Here is a 21069-nt window from a genome sequence, read left to right as displayed (position 1 = left end):
CAGTGTGTTTCTATTTCCGACGTACAAGCCAGCGCCAGGGCAGAGGCTCAGCAGGGTCGTAAAGCTTCACGACACAGACAAACTTCATTACCGTGGAACATTTCCTGCCTTCCTAACTGGATTGCTTTGGCCTGATGAGGTTTCATTTTTATTTACAGTGTTTTCTAGTGCGTTCGAGCCCAGCGCAGCCCATGCCCAGAGCTTGGGCTCTGCACCTGCTCCTGGGCATGGGGAACCTCCTGTGGCATCACCCTGCAGGCAGCAGCACAGGGAGACAGAGAGCTTTGTTTTGGTATGGGCTGATCCTCCCAGGGAGCAGTAAAGCCACAGCACGGTTGGGCATGGGGTTAAACATTACAGAATAGCTGCAGTTGGAAAGGACCCATGGGGACTCATGGTGGAGTCACTGAGCTGCAAGGGATGCTCAAAGGCTGTCTGCTCCCATGGCCCTGCAATGAACAGGGGCACCTGCAGCTCAGGCAGGTGCTCAGAGCCCCGCCCAGCAAAGGAGCAGCTCACGGTTCAGGTACCCAAACTCCATCCTGAACAACTTAGAGAACTTATTATTACAAAAAAATAAGGGATAACACTACGAAGTTTCAACTGTTACCAGCTCTCAGAAGATGAAGTGGTTCCCCTTTATCCCACACACAGCAGACTTCTTCCATACAGGTGCACATCGGGGAAGAAACCACAGCATCGCAGAACTGTAGGGGTTGGAAGAGCCCTCTGGAGATCACTGAGTACAACCCCCCCTGCCAAAGCAGCTCCCTAGAACAGGTTGCACAGGTAGGCGTCCAGGCGGGTTGTGAACAGCCCCAGGTCTCTCAGCCTTTCCTCATAACGGAGGTGCTCCACGCCCTTTATCATCTTTGTAGCCCTCCGCTGGACTCCCTCCAGGAGATCCCTGTCTTTTTTGCACCATGGAGCCCAGAACTGGACACAGTACTGCAGGTGAGGCCTCACCAGGGCAGAGCAGAGGGGGAGGATCACCTCCCTCAACCTGCTGGCCACACTCTTTCTAATGCACTCCAGGATCCCATTGTCCTTCTTGGCCACCAGGGCACACTGCTGGCTCGTGGCCAGCCTGTTGTCCACCATGTCACCATCACACCACAACAATAACAGCTCGAAGGCAAAGTTTATAACTCACACAGTGCAAGTTGGTGTCTTGACATCCAAGCACTCTGATTCCTACTCAAATCGTTTCCTATGCTCAGCATGTGTGGGACCACAGGGCAATGCAGAGGAAATCCTATTTATAGCAGAGTTCTGAGGAGGGGCAGCGAAGCACAGGAGCAGGGAAAGGCATCACCATGGAACAAAGTGTGAAACCTGAAAGCAAAGGCGGAATGGAAAAGAGTGCTGAGTGGGGGCAACTGCAGGCACCACGGTGTGAAAACGTTCCTCAAGCGTGTGCTCTGGGACATGCAGTCTTAAGGCTACAGCGTCCCCTGATCCACACAACTGCAGGGAATTAGCACGTCCCTTAATGACTTTTCCATTTATCTGTACCTTCAGATAGAGAGAGATGACTTCAGGTTGGTGCTGTGTCCGACCGTGCTCTGCAGTGTGATGTCTCTGTGGCTGAACGCACGACGGCTGCTCGTTAGCAGGAGTTGGTAATTGCTTTCCTCGGCTGTTCCCATCCATATCCATGCTGGTGCTGCCCCGGTGGAAGGGCCAGAATTGCAGCCAGGTGGCCAAGTCCATCTTCAGAAACGAACAAGCAGGTCAGCACACGTCAATGGCACCACGTTCACTTCAGCCTGATAACGTTGCCATTGAAAGCAAAGAGAATTCTGCATCAGCAGAACTGCGGAGCGCCTCGGCCGGGCTCCTGCTCAGTGCACAGTCACTGCTGGCTGCAAAAGGAGACAATGAAAACTCAAGCACAGCAGCCAGTCTTCACAATGCAGAAGTCATTTTCTAAGCCTTGATATACATCCAATTACCCTGCACGGCTGTATATGGTAATTTCACCTGCGTAACACCTCAGCAATTCATAATAAAAATACATTTATTCCTTTCTTAATTATTCGTTTTCCTCCCCATTTTATCCCATTACAGCACGGCAAGGTGGAATAAGAACAGCGTCCAGCAGCTCCAGGCGCTGCCCTACCCTACCAGGTTAAATTACAGAATTGGAGGGGTTGGAAGGGACCTCCAGAGATCACTGAGTTCAACCGCCCTGCAGAGCAGCTCCCTGCAGCAGGCTGCACAGGTAGGCTGCTGTAAACACACACAGCCACCACCGCGTGAGCTGTGCTTTGTTCAGAGTCACTGACTGAAACTGAACAACCAAACGTGGGCTGCTGCAATCCACGGCTTTGGGAAAGGCACAGAATGCTCCAGGGAAACACGGAATCCATTGAGTTCAGCAGCAAGGGAAGAAAAGGAAGTCAAGCTCAGCAAATTAAGGCTCCGATTCGAACGGTGAGGAACAAGTAGGCATCGGTCATCAAGGAAGCACAACTCAGAGATGCGATAACGGATACGATCGTTTTGCTGCAGAACTTCAGGCTCCTTTGAAGGAGCGGAGTTACCAATGGGATTCATAAAAGCTTGCTGTTTCCATCCTGGACTCGAAGCAGAGCCATGGTATTACCACAGAGCATTCCTCCTGGTAGGGCACCTCACAAACCTCGGGTGCACAGACAACTGGCACTGGAAACAGTTTTGCAGAGATCTGTTGGGTGACTGCACGCACTCAGTGTCGCTGCCTGCCTCAGAAATGAGATCTGAGCGCAACAGGAGTTCAGAGGGACGTCTCCATAGGATGCTCTGAAAACTTGAGGGGATGCTCCGCACGCTGGAAGCTGTGTGACAGCATCCTGAGGTCTGCAGGGGAGATGTGTCCCACTCATCCCAGGGCTTCCCAAGCCCTGAACGCTGTCAGGCCGCGTGCCAGCACAGCCGTACGTCCGCTCCTTCACACTCAGCGCCGCGTTTCTGACTTCCTCACTCCACTGTATGACTGAAGGATGTTATTTAAGAAGGTTCGTGTCTAAAATATGTCAATGTAAAGAGACAGACACCAGCTCTAAATTACAACACTTTATTGCAGCATTGGCAAAGGTCAGATTTCTGAAGCTGGTGAAGATCGGGCGGCATTTCTTTATGAAATGGTACAATTGTACAAGTCTCCCTTCCTACATGCAGAAACCAAAAACAGTGGTAAAAAGAACTCCAAAAGAGCTAGAAAAAAGAATGAGGATTAACATACAGGTGAGCTCCTTAACTGAACTGACTACTCCTACCTGAAAGCAAACAAAAACCTATGCTAATAAATAACAGATTGTCAGAAACAGACCAAGAAACCTCACTTCTACTTAGAAAAAAATAAAAACCCTACTTGTTTCCAGACTTATCTTTTTTTTTTTTTTTTTAAACTTTTTCATTTGTTTGTTTCAATAGACACAGAGGCTTTACCAACCCGTGAAGATCAACAGAATATCAGACCCACTCCTCACCCTCCCTGTTACGCTGACTGGCACGTTTTGGTTTTCAATGGTACATACAATGGGCTCCACTATATCCCTGTCCTTAGGCTGGTGTCAGGCTGTTCTAAGCAGTATGAGTCAACACCCCGTGTTAATCAACTTTGCATCCTATTTTAAACCTTAACAAACATTTCACCTCCTTGGCTCCTAAGTTTTTCACCCCTCCCCACTCCCCATCCCATCTTTCCTGCTTGTCTGGCAGCAAAAGGTCACTCCTTAACGAGAGACTTTGCGAGGAGTATCTGATGTTCGATAATAAGCTCTCCCACGTCAGGGTTTTCTTTTGCATTTCACTGTTGGCTCTACATTTTTCAGCTGTAGAGTCGCAGCCCCCAAAGAATATCCTTCCAACACAATGAGAATACAGTTTGCATCAAGCACAGAACCTTGTTTTCCCCTCACACTGAGCCATCGAGACCTTTCCCATTCCAGTGCCATCCACCTGAGCTTCATGTTGATCACAGTTCTTACAGAGCTGCTCACTGGTCAAGTTCACCATTTCATTCATTGTCTTCTGGCTCCTATGAGAAGATTAACCCTCACGTGGTTCCCATTGCAAAAAGCTTGGTTTGGTTTGGTTTTTGGCAGGCCATGACTGGAAGCTTCCACGTGTTCTGTGTGGGTTTTGGGGGGAAGAGAGGAGGCTGCTTCTGCCCCGCGGCCCCAGCCTGGCCCAGGTTTCCATTCCAAACGCTCTAGACTGACATGCTGAGATGTGTCCACTGCTCTCACTTAATTGCTGGAGGACTCCACTATCCACAACATCAGAGATACAGGACCTAATGAAATGACACTTGCTGCTGGATCAACGTCTCCTAAGAAAAGAAAGCACACACAGACAAAAAAAAGAAGAGTTTAATGTGCAACATCCGCTACTATCCCCATCAGCAAACACTGCAGAGCACTGAGGGTGGCTCCGACATGCCTGCAGCCTCTGCATATTGAAGTTACGTATTTCTATTATCTGTACACGTTTTAAAAGACATCCGCATCAGGAAAACAAGTCCCCCACACCATCTGATTGATCCAAAACTGTCCAGAACAAGGAGAGCTGAGCTACCCCCCAGACACAGTGCTCAGTTGCTGCAGCGCACGGCTCACGTGTGAACTGGCTGAGATGAAATACACATGGAGAAACTGCATCCATTTGCAGGAACGTGACACAGTTAAGACCAAAGAAACACAGCAGTAATGCCAACCTAGCCTCACTGCCTCAGATGCAGTAACAGATCTGTGCTGAAGTGTTTTTCTGCTGAGTTCCAGACTATAAATTACAATTCTGTAGTGCAAAATGGGGTAAAGACTGGACAACACTTACACCCACAAGGAAGCTGCACTGCCACGCACTCAAGTCTTTCACAATGGAAACAGATCAGGCCATATCTTCATGTTACTGCACAAACCTCAAGTTTTGTTGAACACTAAGTTAGTCTAAAGCTAGCTGCAACTGGAAATCTTAAAAGACACAGCACCCTTCCACGTTTGTTTAACAGAAAAAGCTTCCACAGTGGTTCAGTACTGTTATATATTCCACTGTTTTGGCATTCAGTACTTCAGTCATTCAGTATCCTCGTGCTTTAAGCACAGTGAGTTGCTGTGTTCCAAAGGGGCAGGGCAGGATGCTGCTGGTAGAAATCACAGCAGCAGCACTACTTCCAAGTGCAGGTATTTCACATGACATTTCTCCCCAAACTAGTAAACAGCACAGAACAACTAAAGTCAGTGGTGGTGAAAAATATTGTTTTTTTATAGACAAAAGCACTTGCTATATAATTTTGCAAGTAATGCCAAAAAAATATGACCCCTTTTGTTCACAAAACCAAACATATATTTGGCAAGACCAAACTTTGTACAGCTGTTACTAAAAGCTACTTCAACTGCGATCGCAAAGGCAAATTCTTACAACCACCTCCTCTGCCTCCCTGTCCTGAATGCCTTTAATTTATATGACCACCTGAGTCACCCCCTCAGCCGTGCTGCGTGTCGGTTCTGGCCACGTAAGTCATATGGCACAAAGATGCAGGGTTTTACCTGGGACTTGTAAACATGCTCAGCAACGTTATAGCTCAGTACACACTGGGAAGTGAGGAGGAATCTGTTACATGGGGTAAGAGCAATGCAATTTATGCTGCCCGTGGCTTCTGACGTTTCATTAATAAGTGAATGGAAAGCTTCAAAAATACCACTGGTCAGTACAACAGTTATACAGAGGGTGATATAAGAAGTACTCTTGTCCAACAGCTGAAACAGGAAATCATGAGGTTAAATTCACATTTTTCCTCATTAGCTGTACTCAGATTTTTCAGCATTAACAAAATATTATTATGAGAATATTTGGCTAATAAAATCCTAGCATCCTGCTATTACCTTCATGCTTCTTTATTAAAGGGAAATGAGAGTCAGATGCAAACTGTAGAGCTGAAATTATCAATTAACTATGATTTAGTTTGTCAGCTTACACACGCATCCCAGTGGGCCTCTTGACAACGACGGGTCCTCCATCCTTTGCTGCACTTCCAGAACAGTAGTAGCTTTGGAAATCACTGTTTTGTTTATTTTTAAGACCAGGCTCGACTCTACCACGTGTTTTTGTTTTTTTTCCACAGACTCCTGTCAGTGTAATTCTCTTTTTCCTGTCTTGGAAGCTTATGCCTTACAGAAAATCATAAAGTGTGGTTATTTGTTTCTCCTTTTATGAGCTGGGCCTTTAATGGATCTCAGTGCTCTTTACATGTAAGAAAATCAGAGAGCAGCCCCTCACTTCACTAAAAAGAGCATTTTCCTGATAATATCACACACAAATGTTTTGGTAAATTTAGAGTGTAAGTGTGACAGTTGGATAACCAGAGTTCTTTCGGTGCTACAGAACTGGAGGCAAGAGTGAAGACATCTCAAGCATTGCCTGCTGAGTTCTGCTGAAGCAAATCAAGGAATTCCACTTTTAATTGGAGTCACAATGAATTACCTTTAAGGTCAGTCAGCCCAACATGTCTGAGTCCCAAAATGAGTCACGAATCCTCTCCTTGTAGGATTAATAAGTCCTAATGCTTGAGGTTACAGAAGCAGGCAATTACAAACAAACAGCATTAAGCTGCGATTTCTGATGCAGCGTTCAGCACACACAGAACAAGAGATGTGGCAAAAGCAGAACAGCTTGCTGTGTTTATTTCACCACAGAAACAGGTGGTTAACAAACGACAGTAAACATTACAAAAAGATTTTTCTCATTTGTGTGATGCATTACAGTCACTGCTGTTCACTCACTGTCCCATTTACTGCAGTGTTATCGCAGGTGAAAGGGCTGCAGATGAGTGTGGGGGGAGTTGCAGTGAATTGGTCAGAATTATCTTGATCATTTATTTATGTCAGGGCAGAATCACAGAAAACTGGAAGTCACTTGGCCTGCTGAGCAAGCAGGGTTACCTGCAAAATCAGGTCCAGCTGTGCAGGGAAAAAAACATACGAGAGAACTCTGGTACCTGTGTTAGTTTCTGAGTCAACTGTTATGACAAAGATTTGGATCCATCTTTCTGAAAGAGGTGTGAGATGCTGCTCCTTAGGGGTACGTTTAGCTAAAACACCAAACTGAATGTTCTGCTGTTAGCCAATCAAAACACAAGGAAGTCCTCATCTTGCCATTAACTTCCAGAATGTCAGAGTGTGTTCTACAATGGAATCTATGAGATTTACTTGATCAGACCTTCCCTATCCTCACACAACTTTACATTCTGAATTTCCTCTCTCAAAGAAAGGAACAGACACCATTATTTTCAGCAAATATAGTTATATTGCAAGAAAACAACTGATGTATTATTAGTACACAAAAAACCAAGCCAAACCAGCTCACTCATGGTGTAAGTGAACCTGTAGTGAACTCTTTTTCCAGCAGATACTAACATTAATTGCTCAGCATGAAAATTTTGCCCTCAACAAATAGGAAAACACACTCCAGTGTCCACACAGAGGCTGGTGGGGGTAATCTGCTGCCTAGAATGTGAGGGCAGCCTGAGCAGGAACACTGCAATCCGCCCTACAAAGTCAGAAGACAATCCTGAAAATATCCCTTAAGTCAGAAGCTCTTCAAATTATAGGAGATGCAAAACATGTAGTATGGTGGTAAGACAGGCAGACTCAGTCTTCAATAAACAAAGCTCTGCTTAAATACCCTTTGCTGTGAATTCAGAAGTTTTCTTTCTACAGGCTAAGGTGGCTCAACTGATGCACGACTGCAAGCCTGAACGTTGCACTGTGCTGCAAACAAAGTCTGCCCACTAAAGCTAACTTCCTGGTCTCTGCTCTAAGCTGCTTATAGATTAAAGGGAACAAAGAGCAAATTACATAAGACAAAATTTTATCAGAACTGTGAGCACATGGCACAGATATCTGAACAAGCAAACACTGATCAATCTGTTCTCAGGACACCGTGTGACCTAGTTTAGGGTAAAACCCTATATTATGTTTTCCCTAAACTTTTGGAAAAAAAAGCTTTGAAAAGAACTACACAAAAACTGTTCAACTATCAACATCTGCTGGGCTTGCTGCTACATTTAAGGAGTAACTTCAGAGCACTCCTGACACAGGCTGCAAGCTATCAAATACTGGACAGAGAACTCCAGGTCACCAAATTAAGAAGCCACGATAAGAATCTCTCGATATCACTGAGCATCTTCTTCCCCATCTCACTGGGGAAGTAGCCTTGAATCTTTTCCCCCTGTAACGAGAAGCTCGACTCTAATAGGCACTCCATAACTGAAAAACAACCCTCTGCCTTCCCAGCCTCTGCCAAGGATGTACTCACAGACACTATGTCAGAAGCACAAAACGCTATTTAGGATTTTAACAGGATGCTTTAGGAAGGAAGCAACCAACAGATCTGCTTGCATTATGCAGATCATTATCTGTCTCGATTATGGAGGTAATTACTTGCCCAGAACCAGAATTAAAACATTTAAGAAGAAGACTGTCCTACCTCCCACCAGTTTTAAAGATTAGATCTGCATTAGGTGCTCCCTTTGGATGCTGGTAACGAGGCCGCCGCTCACGATTCGTGTTTGCCGGAGCTGGACGCTGCGCCAGAGACTGCAACATCTCTGAAATTGCATATGGAAAGAAAAGTTAAACACATTTTCTATACATCTTATTAAAGAGGACTTCATATTAGTGCACTTAGTAAGAAAAGGTATCTTATTTACACTTTGCTGTGATTTAGGGTTAACATTTCTCAGGCTGTTCTACACTTTTTAAATGTAAAACACTGCAGACAAACCCACAGTACCCCACAGGGTGAGCCTGCACTTCCAGATGTTCCTGCAGAAGGAACTGCCAGCAGTGGCTCTCATTACAGGTGCTCCAGAAGGGAGCTATGACCATTTCTTTCCAAAAATATCAGCCACTGCCTGTAGCAGTAAGCAGGGTTAAAGGTTCACAGCACTCTGAGAAGCCGTACCATAGAAGTGCCCTGAAACAGTAACAGTTGGACAACGTTGCTCTCAATTAAAAACCTCAGTGAGAAACTTGTCCTAAATTAGCATCTAGAAGTCAGGTCTCTGCCTAAAGTAGCCCTAATAGGATCCTTTTACAGAGAAGGCAGACACCTGAGGAGGGTGGCTCAGCTGACCTACATTACACCAACTGTCTCCTGGCTGGGATTCTTCACTCTGTGACCAGTGGGAAGAAGCAGGTGGATGCAGGAAGAGGTCGCAGCACCCAGTTCAGCTCTGGGTACCCAACTTTTGGGCAGATCAAGACAGGTGAAAGCATGATGCACTGGCACTTGGCAAGATTCCATTTCATTTTTGTAAAAGGTAAAGATTACTCTTTACAAGACTAAGTTAATGGTCATTTAGTATCCAAAATAATTACAAATGCACGGCAGGAACCTTTGCAGCAACTCTATCCATACATCAAACAGAAATACTTCTGACAGTCTACCTGTGCAAGACTCTTCATTGCTCAGCAAACAGATGGAATAAATAAAGGGGAAAAGTGGAATAAGCTGTTAAACAGATTATATGTTTCAAAGTCTGCTCTGTCTGGTTCTCTAATCTCTGCTAATCTCCAATCTGGAACTGCAGACACACAGTCATCATCTGTACGAAACAAACTTCCACCACTCTCCCAAAGACTTGCACGAGTCAGAACTGGAGACTCATGGGATTTTATCATCATTTACAAAATGAGAAACAATATCAGTAGACTCAGTGAAAAGTCAGTAAGTGAGAAACGGTGTAAATGAGTAGACAAAGAAGAAATGGCAGTATGACACAATGCACTAGCTAGGCTGCCCATCTTCCAGGGACAAAGCATCTGATTCAGTCAGCTGGTACCAAATACACATCTACATTAGAATCTGTAACAATAATAATAAGCATTACCAAATATAATTTCTTTAATAGCACTTTGAAGTACTTCATACAGGTGGATTTTCACTCATGGCTTTTTTCATTTACATAGGTTAGGTACATAGGACAATCTTGAGGAACTCCTTTAGGAGTTTTAACTCCCATAGTAACTTCAAAGCTTGAAACAGAAGTTTTAATACCAACTCCTTCTTTCATGTCCGTATATACGTACCAACTTGTTACAGGCAAGGAGACTCCTCAAAAGGAAGAATCAACTGCACAACATTTCAATAAGCACACATATATTATAAAATACATGTACACACACACACAGATAGCTCTAAACAGGAATGCTACTTGACTTTACTTGACTTGTGTAATCTGTTGGACTAAAACATCTTTTCCAGTTTGGTTTTCCTTTGTGTGTCAGCCACGTAAACAAAAAAACAAGAGAAATGAATCCTATTTAAAATTGACATCAGTTACAGGAAAAGCTATTTCTTCACTGTTAATTTTTCCCTTGTATGAAAGCTTTACACACAGCACCTCGAAAGAAAAAAAAAGTCTAAGAACAAAGGAAATTCTCAAAAGAAAATCTAAAAACAAAAGAATTGGAGGGATTGGAAAGGACCTCCAGAGATCATCTAGTCCAGCCTCCCTGCCAAAGCAACTCCCTACACCAGGTTGCACAGGCAGGTGTCCAGGTGGGTCCTGAATATCTCGAGAGGAGGAGACCCCACCACCTCTCTGTGCAGCTGTGCCAGTGCTCTGTCACCCTCATTGTGAAGACGTTCCCACACACACTTGTGTGGAGCTTCCTATGCATCAGTTTGTGGCCATGTCCCCTCGTCCTATTACCTGTGAGTGCTATCACACTGCAGAGAAGAGTCCAGCCTTGTCCCTTTGCCTCCCACTCCTTAGGTATTTATAGACGTGGATCAGATCCCCTCTGAGTCTTCTTTTCTCAAGGCTGAACAGACTTAGATCTCTCACAGCCTTTCTTCATAAGAGAGGCACTCCACACCCTTTATCATCTTTGTAGCCCTCCACTGGACTCTCTCCAGGAGATCCCCGTCTTTTTTGCACCATGGAGCCCAGAACTGGACACAGTACTGCAGGTGAGGCCTCACCAGGGCAGAGCAGAGGGGGAGGATCACCTCCCTTGACCTGCTGGCCACACTCTTCTTAATGCACCCCAGGATCCCATTGGCCTTCTTGGCCACGAGAGCACACTGCTGGCTCATGGCCAGCCTGTCATCCACCAGGACACCCACGTCCCTCTCCTCAGAGCTCCTCTCCAACAGCTCATCCCCCAACCTGTACCGATGCATGCGGATATTCCTCCCTAGGTATGACTCTCCACTTCTCTTGTTAAACCTCATCCAGTCTCTTCCTGCCCAGCTCTAAAGCCTGTCCAGGTCTCGATGAAAGGCAGCACAGCCTTCAGGTGTGTCAGCCATTCCTCCCAACTTTGTATCATCAGCAAACTTGCTGAGAGTGGACACTACTCCCCCAACAAGGTCATTGATGAAGGTATTGAACAAGACCAGACCCAAATTATTGAGGGTTATCTATAAATATCATTTGCCTAATTCATTTCATTATAACAATATGAATGTGATCCTTTTTTGGACAAGAAGCACTGATACAAAAAAATAATAAATTAAACAGACTGATTTTTAAAGACACCCACAGATTCATAGGGTAAGTTAAAATAAACCAAATGTGCTGACCATTAGAAAAGTAGCAGGAGTATCATTAATGAAGGAAACTCATTAGAAAAAAAAACACCTGAGAGTAATTCTGACATCCACTGTTCCTTTTTCACAAGGGGGCTTTACAAAAGACAAGTGCCTTGGAAAAAAGTTTGTAAGCAGAGGATGATGTTTAATACTAATGTATTGTATTACAATTTCAGAGCTCTGTAGACACTTGCTTTGGAAAAAATACCTCCTTTGAGGATCACATGCTTAGTTCTTGCACTATCAAAACCCAGGATGAAGTGTTAGATACCATGGTTTGATATTATGGAGACTTTTTTTTTTCCAATTAGAGCTGCTTTAATTTAAATTTTTCCATTCTGTGATGAATAATGACCTTTCACTAAATACATTAAATGAGATTTCCTGATAATTAACTACTCATCCTGTGATTACCACCAGATTGCAACATCTTTACAATAAAAAGAAATAAAGAGCAGGAACTTCAGAGACGTTAAATGAGAAAGCAAACCATAAGAACTGCATACCATGGATTTTATTTGTTTTGACTCTGTTTGCTGTTTGAGTAAGCCAAGGAAAGTTGAGCCTGAAGCAAAGCCAAACATACCAAGTGCACAGGTTTAGGGGCTACATAGAATCTGTGGTATTAACTGTTTCCATTTGCCCATGTTCCAAAATGCTTGGTCTATGCAGCCTTTAAAAGAATACATATTTGTATGAAACTAATTTTGTTAATATATTCTTCCCATGCTCTGGATTTGTAGAGCTTCTAGAGCATTTATCAACATGAAGCTGAAGCAACAGATTCTATTTATTAGGCAGATGTTACCACTTCATATTTTCAAATCTTAATTTCAAGACTCAAAATACTTTCTATTTATACCTAGAAAAACAAGAGCTTTAATTGTACAAAATTAATTTTTCTTGCATCCACCTCAATTCTCTTCCAGTAACTGAGACAGTGCCATAAACAGATTAATTGTGGTTTTTTTTTTATTTTTATTAAAGAAAACAGTAATCCCATTTCTTCTACTCTTCCAAACTAAACAGAAATGTTCAGACTTACTGAGACCTACTTTAAAACTTCATTTGATGAAAGAGCTGCAGGAATTTTTGAGCACAGAGTAGAGGGAGTACATAGCAAACGATGAACCACAGTACAGGCTTTCCATGAAGTGCAACAAATGAATATTTGGAATTTGTACTGCTAATTATCACGGGTATTTCTGCAGATCTTCTGAAGATAAAAACAAAGTACACCCTTATTTTCTTACCCTGGTAGTCTTCTTGTTCTTGGCGTTCATTGATATCCAAAGTGAGCTTTTTCATCCGCATTCTCTCCTCCTGTTCAGCTTGTTGTTGGTTCCAGTGGTTTGCAGCAAGTTGGGAAGACATTGGTACATTCAAGATCTTAAACTGCAAATGAAAATACATTTAAGTGCCCATCATAGAACAACAACAACAAAAAAACCCAAAGCCATACCCCACAGGAAAAAAGCCAAAAGAGTAACTGTTATTTCCATATCACCATGATGAGATACTCTGTACAGAAGCTCCTATTGAAAAGCATTGGGTTTTTTCCTTTTTTTTTTTTTTTTCCTTACAAGGTATTCAGATACTCTAAAGGCACACAGCAGAGGCAAGAGAAGATTACACCACAGTATTTATAGGAACAAGTTTGATTTAACTTTCACTGGGAACACGCAGCTATAGGCTTTATTTCTTTATTTTGATGCAAGCCTCACTATACACAGTCCTACACTGAGTTACACTTGTCTTGAGATAGAAACACAGCCAGTTCAAAACAGCTGCCTCTTACTCTGAAGTTACCTAACTTCCAAAGAGATGAAGTCTGCAAGTAGAATTTCTACTTTTATCCCTTGTGAAAACACATCTAATGTTCTAAAGATTTCAGATATCCTTCAACACATCTTGGTCGGTGCTTTTCTTTTTGTGATTTATTCTAGCTTCTCCTTGGTCACAAGAGAACTGTGGTATCAAATTTGTTTTCTCCACCCCAACATACCAAACACCTGCATACGCACAACCAATGCATTGCATCTGTCTTACATTACTTTAAAGGTGAGCTTGGAACTACTGCCTCAGAAGTGCTGTCTGAAAACTACAACTGAGGTTTTTGAGAGATGTACAGGGAAGATATCTTTATCGAGCTTTTATTTCCAGAGGAGAACATTTTAAATTCACCCCACTCACCCATGTTCGTATCCACCTGGCACAAATCTTGGACAATTTCAAAAACATCAAACAGTATTACATCTCAGATCTCATCCCTTAGGATGTCAATATTTATTTCCCCTTGTTTTCTCATGTTTTGTGGCTAACAGACGATGCCAATGCTACAGTCTGATTTCCAATAACCATGTTCATTTCTACTGCTACTACTTTTGCTGGTTTTGCCACACGACTTTACTGTAGGTGACAGGACATCTATTGTAAGACTGGTCTACCCAATACTCTTGCCAACCTAAGTACTTCCTTAACAGCTAAGATTCCGTGATGCAGCTCTACCTTTAATAAAGAGCACAGAGATCAAACTCAATGATAGGAAATCAGTAGGCTGACATTGTAGTGAGGTGGTGATGCTTACCATGTGATTCATGGTAAGGATAAGAAATTACTTTCATCCATCCAGGTTATCTGAATAATCCTTTTGCCTGTGCTTAGAATTCTGAAAGCTCACAGCTGGTAGTTATGAATAAAATAGGTATCCAGTACTGCAAAACTCAGTGCACATTCTGCTCACAGATGTTAAAACAGTATTTTAAAAGAAACAATTATTTCCAACTCCACCTCTTCTTTCCTGCTTACTAGTCAGTTTTAACAGAAAAATAGGCAGCACTTTTTTTCTGAATGCAAAACTGTGGACAAAGAAGCCTTTCATTGACTCAAGAACTGGAGTAGTCTACTAGTCCAGACTTTTTTTTTTTTTTTCCCTTTTTAAAACATTTCTAGAAACACTTGGAGGAGTTTTGGCAGGAAGAGCCTACTCCCAAAAGCAAATAGTGGGGGAAGAAGGAGGGAAAGCTCCTGAACAAGTTCTGCTTTCTTTTTCAAGCCACAGAATGCCAGCAATATTTTCCCCTCAGAGTGAGAAGATCCCAAAATTGTTGGAAACTCCAGACAACTCCCAGTTAATTACCCTGACAAAGCCAAACCTTGCAGGGTTTTTTTTGTTTGTTTGTTTCAGAGTTCTCTAAATCCCTTTAAGGAAATACATATGCATAAAGTATTTATTTGTATATCGTGCATTTATTGACCTAGCAACATTCAAACATACACATGAGAAAAGAGCTAAGAGAAATGTGTTTGGTTGCATGAAGCAAGGGATGTTTTTTGTTAATTTGTTTTTTAAATAAAAAAGATTTCACAGAATCATAGAGATGGTTTCATTTCCACCTGAGTTCCACTGAGAAATTCAACCAGTTCATTCTAGAAGATTCCCCTAACAGAGCCTTCAGGGATAATGACTGTTTTCCAAGTTGAACAGACTCAGCCAATAGACTGTTACTTAGAATATGACATTCAGCTAACACTATAAATGTTGATTTGAAGCTGAATGTGTTTTCAACAATACCTGAAGAACCTGAGATTTTAGGATGTTCCTTTGCCTTTTCTTTCCCTATCCTCAAAACTTCCAGTGTCAGTCTGCCAACTGTTTGTGTTTATCTTCAACAACATTTAATAGACATAAAACACCCTGCTGTCCCAGTTAAGTATAATCAGTAAACAAAATTAGTAACAGTGCAATTTAACTAAAGAATTGTTACACTTGATTCCTGTTAACAAACAAGTATTCCAAGGAACTACGTATTCTCTGTATTTCAAAATTAAGAGGTCTGAACCCTCTTCTGAGAATATGATGAAATAAAACATGCCGTTTCTCAAAGTTGTACTATGGCTTAAAAAGTGAAAGATATTCCCCCCTTCCCTTTTTAAGGAGAACTTCTACTTGACACAGTGCCTCACCTGCTGTTTGTTGCCCTTTCGAGTTAACATGACAAAGGGCATGGTGTCTCCAGACTCCGACTCTCCGTCCCCACTTCCAAGTGGGGGACCCTTCTTCAGTTGGCTTTTGAGATGTAGAGGAATAGCAACATCCAGCTGATGTACTTTAACTGATTCACCACTTCGTTGCTATTAAAAGGAAGTACATGGCATAAATGATAAATGCTTAAAATGTCAGTAAGTCTGCAACATTCGCATCTTTTATGACTGAGATAAAGTTTAACATTCCAAGAATGCAGAGTACATATAAATAAATTCACAAGGCTTCACTGCGTTTTCCTTTGATTTCCTTGCTTGTGAAGGAGTTACAGGGACAGAATAACTTTGAAGGAAAAACGATCTAGAGCCTTGACTGGACACTCGAGAGAGAGCATTATATATTCAGGAATATTTTTGCTGCATACTACTAATGTAATCCTGGATTCGGGGTTCACAGTACTTAAATATTTACCTGATGTGACAGACAACCCTATACAGCACTTATGTAAAATTAAGTGCAGCTACATTTTAGACCTATTATAAGCTAGGCTTGTGTAGCTTACAGTAAAGAAGTGTTACCTAATATCTGATACAGTTACTCACCCAATAAAAAACCCGTGAGCACGTCACATTCACTGGACAAACTATTAAATATCTGAAAGCTACTTATCTAAACACATCCATTGCAGAAGAGAGGTCACAAGGAAAAAAAATCATTCTTTAGTAGTACTAGTTACGCATTAATCACCCAGTTACTTAAAAACAGAGTTCTACAGCTATGTTATCTTAAGAAAATGAGATTTATACCTGAAGATTTTCCAACATCATTTTATCTAATGCCTGAATGAAGTCCTCATCTTCTGCACAAGGGACATGCTTAAGTCCTCCTCCTTTAATCATTACTTCCTATTACAATGGGGGTAAAAAAAAAAAATGCTGTTACATCAATATCAGAAATACAAAGATTCAGTCTAGAAGTAAAATATATTGTCACTGCTTCCAAGACATACACAAAAGTTTTATGTTAAAAAAAATGGTTTAGCCTGCATTGTTTTCTTAAAGAAATATTTTCTGACACACTAGCTGCACCAACCATTATGAAGGCTGGCCACTCATACTGTTCTGAACATACAGCACGTGCATACATAAGATTATACAAATCTAGGTATGACAACAATACAAGGAAGACTCTACTCCCAACACAATTTAAGTAATTTTTCCTTGGAGTCCATGAAGTTAGTCAAATTTCATTCCTCATTTGTATTTGGAAAAGCACAACGTGACAAGAAAATCATTATATGGTATTATACTCTTGGTATAGTTCACCACTTGGAAAAATAACTTTTTTTTTCCTTCAAGTGAAACAAAACGCAACACAAAGCTGAGCAGGTAAAGAAATACTTTCTTAGTCAGCAACACCTAAAACCGAAACCAGGACTCTGCAGGGCAGCAGGATGTCATGAACACCATTTGTCAGTACATGTTCCAATGCCTTAAGAGTTAAAACAGCAGGCAAGTACCAAGTTAAAAGCCACCATCCACAGTGCTGGATGAACCCACCACACTCATTTCAGCTTTTGGAAACAATGCTGCTTGCCCCTCTGCTGTAAGCAGTGCTGAAGTTTATTCTCTTCTGATCATCAATTTAACAAGTCTGATTACAACATCTGCTTTTATATGCTACTTTCTAAAGCTATCACCCCAATATGCTGTTTTATAATGATCAGTACTACAATTTAGGCTTACTCAGGTTGTTTTGCTATAGACATTACAATTTGCCATTCCAAAAATCTGTATTTTAGGCATTTTGCACATCTTGGTTTGTAGCCTTTTCAGTTTTGAGACAGGGAGCAGACTAACTAGTTTACCTTGCACCATACCAGTTTGCTACCACTGCAGGTATTGCAAAACCATCACTTAAGCAATCTTTTCCAGTCTAGCTACCTCTGAAAATACACAGTCCTGTGAAAGCATGTTGGAATACAGTTAATTGCCTGAGTACTTTCAGAAGCTAATAGTGAAAGTTTGCAAATACAGAAGATGTAAAATGTATTTGTAAGAATACTAAGAAGCGTTCTTGCTGTGTTTTCCCAATTACATTATGGCTAAAAAGCATTCAGAAAAGAAAAAGTGGCATAAATCACTTTTCTAAAGCAACAATACATACTGTATTTTCCTCATCTGTTTCATTTTCCTTATTAGAATCTGTAAGATAATCAGTGTTTTCTTCCTCCTCTTCTTCGCCTTCCTCTTCCTCATTGTCAGAGCCCTCCTGAAATATTTAATGTTAATTATTTGAGAACAATTTTTTAACTGTTTTTAAGATAGAAAGTTACACCATCAGTTGCTTTCTGAGGAATACAAGACTTTATGTAATTGATTGTATACAATCTTCATTGACACAGTGATGTTCATTTCCAACAATAAAAGCAGCCCAACATGTATGTAACTTAGAGGAAAACAAGAAACAAAGCAAGCCACTTGCATTTGGTTACTGTTACAATTACTGCATCTTTCTGAATCTACCTCCATCTGAATTTGTTCAGTTCAGTTTTAGTAAACATTGGACTTCTTTTGTTCCTGAGCACATCTACAGTCTGATCTCAGCTAGCTTTACTTAGCATTTTCATGAGCTTTGGCAGTGGGAATTTTTGCTGTTTCTTTTTTTTCTCCAGTTGTCTTTAATCACTTGAACAGGTTGCCTGGAGTTTGCAGAATATCCATCATCAGAGAGAACTGAACTGGGACACTGTATTGGGCAGCCAGCTGTAGGTGAGCATGCTTTGAGCAAGGGTAGTTAGACAAGATCTTCAAAAGGTCCCTTTTCCTATTCTCAAACAAACATTCATAATTCTAATGATATTATTAATCTGTGGGCAAAACCACAAAACAGCCAAACTTCATAAGCTTCAATGCTGAGAGTCATCAACTGGAAGACAGCTTATGAGTAAATCTAATCAACTCGAACATAGGAGAAAAAGTGTTGCCTATTTCCTTGATTTTATCATAATACTAACATTATCATGTCAACTTTGCTGTGTCATAGTGACAAGTTAGAATTTTTATGTACATGTCTGCTTTTTTATTGGCTACATCACTTTTGATTCTAAAGATTACTGGCACAGTAAACAAGGAAGGTCGTTACTCTCCATAAATCTTATTAGTTCATATTATGTTGGCATACTTTGAACACCTGTTATTTTCTCTACACAACTGCTGTGACATCCAGTCAACGAAGTTGCTTCTACAATAGCTAAAGACAACGATCTGAACACATCACACCAAAATAGCAGAGGCACCCTCCTGCTGAAGAGCAGCACACACACCTGAGTAAAATTTACAGTTCAAGTTTCTATCAATTTCTGTGGAGTCTCAGACATGCTGCTTTCCATTTTCTGTACACAGAAAAATAGGACATAGATACCCACAGTGTACTGACACGGTTGTGCACATCCCTATTTCACCTGCTAACTTGTGACATATCAGGGCTTCAGAAAGTATCAACATAAAATAGAAGTATCAAAATTACTCATTCTTTTCACAAAAGATGAGGTAAATTATTAAGTTCACCTCTTCTTCTGGCTCATTGACTTCGCTTTCGTTTCCAGATTGTTCCTCTGTCTCTGCTCCACCTTCTTCCTCTTCTTCATCCTCTTCCAGATTCTCTCCTTCTGCAATGGTGTCTTTGGAATCTTTGTCATTCACAAGCCCTGCAATTTGAAGAAAGAATTAGGACATTGCAAAAAAACCAAAACTACTGAAATTGCACTGAAGTGTAAGATCTGATTGAGTGTGCAAGGAATGAAATGCAACTCCCTATACATTCAGTGTAATACCTCTCACCTATACCATTCCTAAAGTAGTGAAAAGTCTTAGCTTCTGTCAGCAGTTCAGTGTGCAACACAGTGATATATTTTTACTGGAATTGTTTTCAGAGAAGTTACTTAAGAACTGAGCATGGTTCTGATACTTAGGAAGAAAAGTAGAGGTTTTTGGTGCTTTTTTTTTTTTTTTTTAAGAAAATGACTATTGCAAAAATTAAGCCACCCACTACAGAACAGAACAAACCTTAGCGCATACCATTTTTTTCATTCAATCTTCTAAATCTTTTTTTCCCCACGTTAACCTACACTAAGTCCTCCAGAGGACCACAGCTGGATCAAACAGAATGTGATGCTGATGTCAGCCTTCCAGAGCACAGCAAATTCAAGCGAGTCACTTTTCAAAGGTTTTCCTAAGGAGTCAATACAGTTGCCATACAGTTTCACATACATACTTTGAAATCTTCCTAACCACACACTTAGGGTTGACTGTCAGCTTGAAGATTTTGGGCAGCAAGTGAACACATCACATCTGTGCTTGGGGCATTCCTCATTCATTCTGTGCCACACAGAGAACAAATGCAGCAGTATGCAATCCTTAACCAGAGGTTTAGATTCTGAATAGACAAGCAGTTTGGGGGCATACCAGAGGGTTTGTTTGCTCCGCCTCCAGATGCTTCTGAGAATTTCAATATGCACACACACAGCCTGGTCTCCACAAGATCTCAAAAGGTGACAGTTAAGATCACAAAGAGCAGCTTTAGGAAAAGGTGAACCTTTGCAGCTATGCTCCAATGAGACAAAATATTAGAAATGAGATGTATTGTGTATGTGGGTATATGACAGACAGTTAAGATTTCGGTTTTGTGTGAATACACACACACAACTTTTCTTCATAGGGCAGAGGTTTCAAAGCACTCTTTTTTCTCCTTTTTATAAATGCTGTGCTCTTCAAAAATCCATGCTGTTCTGTAACTATGCAAGAGGTTCTTCTGAATCACTCTCAGTACAAAAGCAAAAAAACAAAGAACCACCAGAGTGGTACAGGAAACAGCCAAACTCCAACTCAAGGTCTGTATGCAATACACTACCTCACTCTTCTGTCTTGAGTTACACTTGGGATTGAAAAAAAATCAAAGCATGTTGTGATCTTTAGCACAACACGTTCTCGGTACTGTTGTTCATGGGCCAATCTGTTGTGGAAACAAACAGATCATGAAGTGTAGCTTCATTAAAGCTTTTACTAAGGTAAGAAAAAACTCTGGTTTCCTGCAGACAAGCTTACATCTATCACCATAGCCTTGCCTGCAGAAAGACAGATGACGACCTACCTGAGACCAACATCAAACATTCTGAATAGCAGGACCTGCAACTATCTCAGCTTATACAGAAGTTTATTGGCAAGTAAATAGTTATCACAAAAACAGCACATTTCAGTAGGGGGCGGGGAGGGGAAGAGGGAGGTCCCTTTTTAAAAGGTTGGACTGTTGATGGATTTTGCTGGTGCCAGAACAAGCACAATAAAATGTTGTTCTCCAGTACTGGCTCACACTCAGTAAGCAAATCTCCCCCAGACACACTTAACTATACTGAATTCAGTTACAGCACAGCAACTCGGAGAACAGAAGTTCTTATCATCTGTACAAAGGAGTGCCTTGCAAAAGCATATAACAATTTA

General features: G+C 41.5%; 1 protein-coding gene across 4 annotated transcripts in view; it reads right to left on the bottom strand.

Moving 5' to 3' along the window:
- Positions 1-3367: 3367 nt before the first annotated feature.
- The window catches only part of UPF2 (UPF2 regulator of nonsense mediated mRNA decay), a 51787-nt gene continuing 34085 nt past the window's right edge, over positions 3368-21069 (bottom strand). For 2 of the 4 annotated variants that reach the window (XM_065743724.1, XM_065743727.1), the window contains 7 exons: positions 19141-19280; positions 17738-17842; positions 16378-16476; positions 15553-15720; positions 12840-12981; positions 8473-8593; positions 3368-4318 (listed from right to left, as the gene is read on the bottom strand). In XM_065743724.1, coding sequence (XP_065599796.1) covers positions 4309-4318; positions 8473-8593; positions 12840-12981; positions 15553-15720; positions 16378-16476; positions 17738-17842; positions 19141-19280 — 785 coding nt within the window. In that variant the 3' untranslated portion in view covers positions 3368-4308. Of the gene's footprint in view, positions 4319-8468; positions 8594-12839; positions 12982-15552; positions 15721-16377; positions 16477-17737; positions 17843-19140; positions 19281-21069 lie in introns of those variants that run through there. The other 2 variants (XM_065743726.1, XM_065743728.1) reach the window with 1 other exon arrangement.

The sequence above is a fragment of the Cyrtonyx montezumae genome, unplaced genomic scaffold (assembly GCF_038088225.1).
Source record: "Cyrtonyx montezumae isolate F1298 unplaced genomic scaffold, pur_monq_1.0 scaffold_3, whole genome shotgun sequence".
Classification (NCBI taxonomy): Eukaryota; Metazoa; Chordata; class Aves; order Galliformes; family Odontophoridae; genus Cyrtonyx; species Cyrtonyx montezumae.
Note: the sequence above shows the minus strand (reverse complement) of the source record. Positions and strands in the feature narration are given on the sequence as shown.